The 6,326-nt window shown below is 42.8% G+C and overlaps 1 protein-coding gene across 1 annotated transcript; it reads left to right on the top strand.

The window, feature by feature from the left end:
• On the top strand, positions 4,362 to 5,278 carry LOC110263728 (uncharacterized mitochondrial protein AtMg00860-like). The gene is made up of 2 exons (XM_021105493.1): positions 4,362 to 4,482; positions 4,875 to 5,278. The coding sequence occupies exons 1-2, from the start codon at positions 4,362 to 4,364 to the stop codon at positions 5,276 to 5,278; spliced, it is 525 nt and encodes a 174-aa protein (XP_020961152.1).

Raw genomic sequence — 6,326 nt, 5'->3', positions numbered from 1 at the left:
CAACAATCCAGAGATAACCTTTTAGAAATTTTCGAACAATGATGTTGACAGAGGTGAAATATTCCTTCAATGGAATGAGAACTCCCTTGTATTCAAAACTCAAGGATCTCCCTCTGCAACCATGGAGAGGCAGCAGGAAAAGCTTCTCTCCAAGCAGAGTCAACCAGAGCCCCCACAGTCAAACTCTAAGTTTGGTGTTGGGAGGCCACAACCAAACTCTAAGTTTGGTGTTGAACTCCCATATTCAAACTCTAAGTTTGGTGTTGGAAAGTCTCAACAAAGCTCTGCACATCTGTGAGGCTCCATGAGACCCCACTGTCAAGCTATTGACATTAAAGAAGCGCTTGTTGGGAGGCAACCCAATGTTTATCTAATTCTTATTTTTATTGTTTTTCATGTTTTCTTAGGGTCATGATCATGTGGAGTCACAAAATAAATAAAAAAATTGAAAACGGAATCAAAAACAGCAGAAGAAAAATCACACCCTGGAGGAGCATCTGTCTGGCGTTCAGCGCCAGAACAGAGCATGGTTCTGGCGTTCAACGCCAGAAATGGCACACAGATGGGCGTTGAACGCCCAAAATGGCCACCAACCTGGCGCTAAACGCCCAGAGTTGGATACAAAGGCATTTTTACATGCCTAAGGGGTGCAGGGATGTAAATCCTTGAACACCTCAGGATCTGTGGACCCCACAGGATCCACTCAGGATCTGTGGACCCCACATGATCTACTCAGGATCTGTGGACCCCACAGGATCCACTCAGGATCTGTGAACCCCACAGGATCCCCAACTACCTCCACTCACTTCTTCTCACCACTCTCTTACACACAACCCCATAAACACTCTTCCCTAAAAACCCCTCACCAATCACCTCAATCTCTCTTCCCCACTAAACCTTCACCACTCACATCCACCCACTCTTCCCAATAAACCTACCTCATAAACTCCACCTACCTTCAAAATTCAAAACCAATTTCCCTCCCAAACCCACCCATATGGCCGAACCAATAAACCCCCTCCATTCCCTATATAAAGCCCTCCATTCTTCATCAAATTCACACAACACACCCCTCTACATCCTCTTGGCCGAAACACCTTCCCCTCTCCCTCTCCATATTTCTTCTTCTTCTTCTTCTATTCTCTGGACTTTACTATGAGTTTGTGTGTTTTTCTGTGATTTCAGGTATTTTCTGGCTGAAATTGAGGGACTTGAGCAAAAATCTGATTCAGAGGTTGAAGAAGGACTGCTGATGCTGTTGGATTCTGACCTCCCTGCACTCAAAGTAGATTTTCTAGAGCTACAGAACTCGAAATGGCGCGCTTCCAGTTGCGTTGGAAAGTAGACATCCAGGGCTTTCCAGCAATATATAATAGTCCATACTTTGGCCAAGAATTGACGACGTAAACTGGCGTTCAACGCCAGCCTTCTGCCCAAATCTGGCGTCCAGCGCCAGAAAAGGATCCAAAACCAGAGTTGAACGCCCAAACTGGCATAGAAACTGGCGTTCAACTCCACAAATGGCCTTTGCACGTGCTACACTTATGCTCAGCCCAAACACACACCAAGTGGGCCCCGGAAGTGGATTTATTCATTAATTACTTACTCATGTAAACCCTAGTGACTAGTTTATTATAAATAGGACCTTTTACTATTGTATTAGGAATCTTTTGATCAGCTCTTAATCTTTGGACGCCTGGTTCTTAGATCAGAGGGGCTGGCCCTCTCGGCCATGCCTGGACCTTTCACTTATGTATTTTTAACGGTAGAGTTTCTACACTCCATAGATTAAGGTGTGGAGCTCTGCTGTTCCTCAAAGATTAATGCAAGTACTACTGTTTTCTATTCAATTCTTCTTATTTCTCTTTTAAGATATCCATTCGCACCCAAGAACGTGATGAAGGTGATGATTATGTGTGACGCTCATCACCATCTCCCCTATGAACACGTGCCTGACAAACACTTCCGTTCTACATGAAATAAGCTAGAATGAATATCTCTTAGATCTCCTAACCGGAATCTTCGTGGCGTAAGCTAGAATGATAGCGGTATTCAAGAGAATCCGGAAGGTCTAAACCTTGTATGTGGTATTCTGAGTAGGATTCAATGATTGAATGACTGTGACGAGCTCCTAACTCGCGATTGCAGGGCGTTAGTGACAGACGCAAAGGATTCGACCCTTACTCACGTAAGGTATTACTTGGACGACCCAGTGCACTTGCTGGTTAGTTGTATCGAAGTTGTGACAATTATGAATTAAGATCAAAGCACCAAGCTTTTGGAGCCATTACCAGGGATTATTCGAGCCTGGACATCACAATTTCGTGCACCAGTTAGGCTGACTTGGTCTTAGCTCAACAGGTTGAGTAAGTCCGAGTGCCGACACGGTAGCGTTGGAGTGTGTCCTAGGCCGTGACAATTTGGCATCAGAGCAAGGTTCTAGAGGGAGCACAAGTGGTTTGTAGGTATGGCTTCTAGTGTAACCATGGATCATGTTGAGTCTCAAAGGGGAAGGGATGCTATTCTTTCTCAATGGGGAGGCAAGAAGGCCCGTTCTTCAAGTGAGCTTAGAGGTAAGGACTCTAACTTCTTAGAAGAGAGAGTTTCTATGTTGAAAAATGTTCTATCCTCTATGGATGAGCGCTTCCAAAGGATAGAACATGACAAGGAGACCCTCGAGGCTCACGTGTTAGGAGAACTAGATGCTTTCAAAGAAAGCATGCTCCAAATCGAAGAGAAGCTCGAGAATTTCTTGAAACTATTTGAAGAAGTTCGAGTTTGGTTCGAGGAGGTAAAATCTCGACCAACCATTATAAGGGAGATGACAAAGATTGATTTTCCAAAGCCAAAGGAGTTCAAGGACGTGAGGGACGCTCGAAAGGTGGAGAACTTCCTTTGGCAAATGGAGAGGTACTTTGAAGGTCAAGGGGTGGTCGAATAAGCAATAAAGGTATGCATTGTAGCTCTCTACCTTTCTGATAATGCTACTTTGTGGTGGAGGAGAAAATGTGTAGATATGGAGAAGGGTACTTGCAACATAGCCACATGGGAAGATTTCAAAAGGGAGTTGAAAAGGCAATTCCCTGAGAATGTCATGTATGAAGCAAGGAAGAAGTTGAGGGAGTTGAAGCACAAGAGTACGATTAGCGACTACGTAAAGAAGTTCACTACTCTTATGCTTCAAATTCCCAATTTAGCATAAGATGATGGATTGTTCTTCTTCATTGATGGACTCCAACCTTGGGCAAAGCAAGAACTACAAAGAAGGAATGTTAAGGATGTTGATGAGGTCATCGTAGTGGCCGAATCACTCACTGAATATCATAGGGGAGACTCTAAACCCAAGTCTTCCTCTTCTACTAAAGGATGTCGATGAGGCCATTTTGGTGGCCGAATCACTCACTGAGTATCATAGGGGAGACTCTAAACCCAAGTCTTCCTCCAAACCTAGTTCTACTAAAGGTTGGGGAGACAAGGGGAAGAGTTTCTCAACCAAGAAGGAAGGGAAATGCTCTTCAAAAAAAGAGTACGAGGAAAAGAAGAAGGCTTTCGTGCCCAAAGGAGGATGCTTTGTGTGCAAGGGACCACACCAAATGAAGGACTGTCCCAAGCTAGGGACTTTGGCATCTATCGCTGAGGAACGAAAGAATCAATCGCAAGTAACTGAGTGTGTTGGATCTGTCTAACACATGAATGCTGTGAAGGACAAAGCGGTAAGCACTGCAGAAAAGAAAAGCTTGATGTATGTCAAAGCCTTTATCAATGAAAAACCCGTCATGGCTATGATTGACACTGGTGCTACACACAACTTCATCACGCCTGATGAAGCAAAGAGGCTTGGGTTGAAGATCACTGAAAAGAATGGCTAGTTCAAACCCGTGAATACTAAGGGTGAACCCTTTAAGGGAGTAGCGAAAGAGGTTGAGATGACTCTTGGTTCTTGGAAAGGCCTTGTGGATTTCTTAGTAGCACCCATGGACAATTTCAAAATAGTCATCGGGCTCGATTTGCAAAGGAAGGCAAATATAATACCTTTGGCATACTATGACATAATATGCGTCATGGAGAAAGGGTTTCCATGAATAGTCTCTACAGTCTCTAAAGTTGGAGGACCACCGATGCTCTCTGCTATGCAACTCAAGAAAGGGTTCAAGAAGGGAGAAATTACATATTTGGCTCTATTACAAGAGGAGTCAACACTTGAAAGAGAAGACGTTCCTCCCGAAATCAAGGAAGTCCTTGAAGAAAATAAGAATGTGATGCCTCCCGAGTTTCCAAAACAACTACCACCTAGGAGGAAGGTGGACCACAAGATTGAATTGGAGTAAGGAGCAAAGCCGCCTGTCTCAACACCTTATAGGATGGCACCGCCAGAACTTGAGGAGTTGAAGAAGCAACTGAAGGATTTGCTAGATGCTGGGTTCATCTGTCCATCGAAGGAACCTTATGGCGCACCAATCTTGTTCCAAAAGAAGCATGATGGTTTGTTAAGACTATTCATCGACTATTGAGCACTTAACAAGGTAACTATTAAGAACAAATACCTTATTTCTTTGATAACCGATTTGTTTGATCAACTTGGTAGAGCCAAGTGGTTCTCAAAGTTGGATTGAGGTCAGGATATCACCAAGTGAGGATTACCGATGGTGATGAGCCTAAGACCACGTGTGTCACAAGGTATGGATCATATGAATGGTTGGTGATGCCTTTTGGTTTGACCAATGCTCCTGCGACCTTCTGTACCTTGATGAACGAGATCTTTTGACCTTACCTTGATCAGTTTGTAGTGGTCTACTTGGATGATATTGTTGTCTATAGCAATACTTTGGAGGAACATGTGGAACACTTATGAATCGTGTTTAAGATCTTGCGAGAGAATAACCTATATGTGAAGAAGGAAAAGTGTTCCTTTGCAAGGGACAAAGTCCACTTCTTGGGACATACCATTAAAGATGGAACTCTCTGCATGGATCAAGAAAAGGTGAAGGCTATCAAAGAATGGGAGCCGCCAAAAAAAGTATCTGAATTAAGGTCATTTCTTGGGTTGGCTGATTACTATCGGAGGTTTATCAAGGAATACTCCACCAAGGCTGCACCATTAACTGATCTTCTCAAGAAGAATCACTCTTGGGAATGGTCAAAGGAGTGTCAAAAGACCTTTGATGAGTTGAAGGCTGCTATCACAGAAGGACCAGTACTAGCACTGCCCAACTACTCGAAGGTGTTTGAAGTCCACACTGATGCTTCTGACTATGCTATTGGAGTGGTTCTGATGTAAGAAGGACATCCTATTGCCTTTGAGAGTCGCAAATTGAATGATACAGAGAGGCGATACACCATCCAAGAGAAGGAGATGACTGCAGTGGTGCATTTTCTGAAAACTTAGCGTCACTACTTGCTTGGTTCACACTTCATCGTCAAGATAAACAATGTGGCTACAAGCTACTTCCAAACTCAGAAGAAGTTAAGCCCCCAAACAAGCTAGGTGGCAAGATTTCTTAGCTGAGTTTGATTTCGAATTTGAATACAAGCCTTGTTGAGTTAAAAAATTAACTAAATTAATTAGTGATGACAAACATTATTTTTGGACAAAATAAATAATTAGTATTGATTAATTTAATTGCATATTACTAATTATTTATAAATTATTGCAGGCCAAAATTCAATTAATAGCCCAAATAGAATATAAAGCAAACAGCAAGGATGGTGGGCTGAAAGCAAAAATTAGAAGCCCAAGGAAAAGCAAAGAAAGAAGCCAAAGGAACCAACAGGCCAAGCTAATCAAACCCGATCCAAGCCCGTGTCCATCAATTCAAGTTGATCCCACCAAGCTTCTCATACAAGATTGAAGCCTTCATTCCCTCTCACTTGCTTTTACCAAAGCAACGTTCTTTTCTCTCTGACCATGTCAAATCACAGAAGCAAGAGAAAGTGCTTAGCTCCTAAGCTATTCAAAGAAGAGGAAAGAAAGAGAAGGTTAGGAAAGAAAGGCTGAGGTCAAATCAACAAGATCAAACCAAATCCAGCTTAGGTTAAAGGTAACCCATTTCTTTTTACATGCAACACACTTTCTTCTCTTCATCTTCAACTCTCTGCATCTCCATTTTGAGCTATATAGAAAAGAGGATTTCTGTTCCTCTCAGCTGTAAATCCACGGTCTTAAACATGACTTAGGGACTAAGTTAGTTTTCAAGGGCTCAGATCAAGTTGACCATAGGAAGATTTTTGTGGTTGCTGATTTATGGCTTTCGGTCAAAATGAGGAAGTCAGAAGGAGAGTTTCTACTCTGGAGATTAAGGAGAAAAAGTGACTCTGTGGGTTGGTGA

Source organism: Arachis ipaensis, chromosome B06, assembly GCF_000816755.2.
Source record: "Arachis ipaensis cultivar K30076 chromosome B06, Araip1.1, whole genome shotgun sequence".
Lineage (NCBI taxonomy): Eukaryota > Viridiplantae > Streptophyta > Magnoliopsida > Fabales > Fabaceae > Arachis > Arachis ipaensis.
Note: the sequence above shows the minus strand (reverse complement) of the source record. Positions and strands in the feature narration are given on the sequence as shown.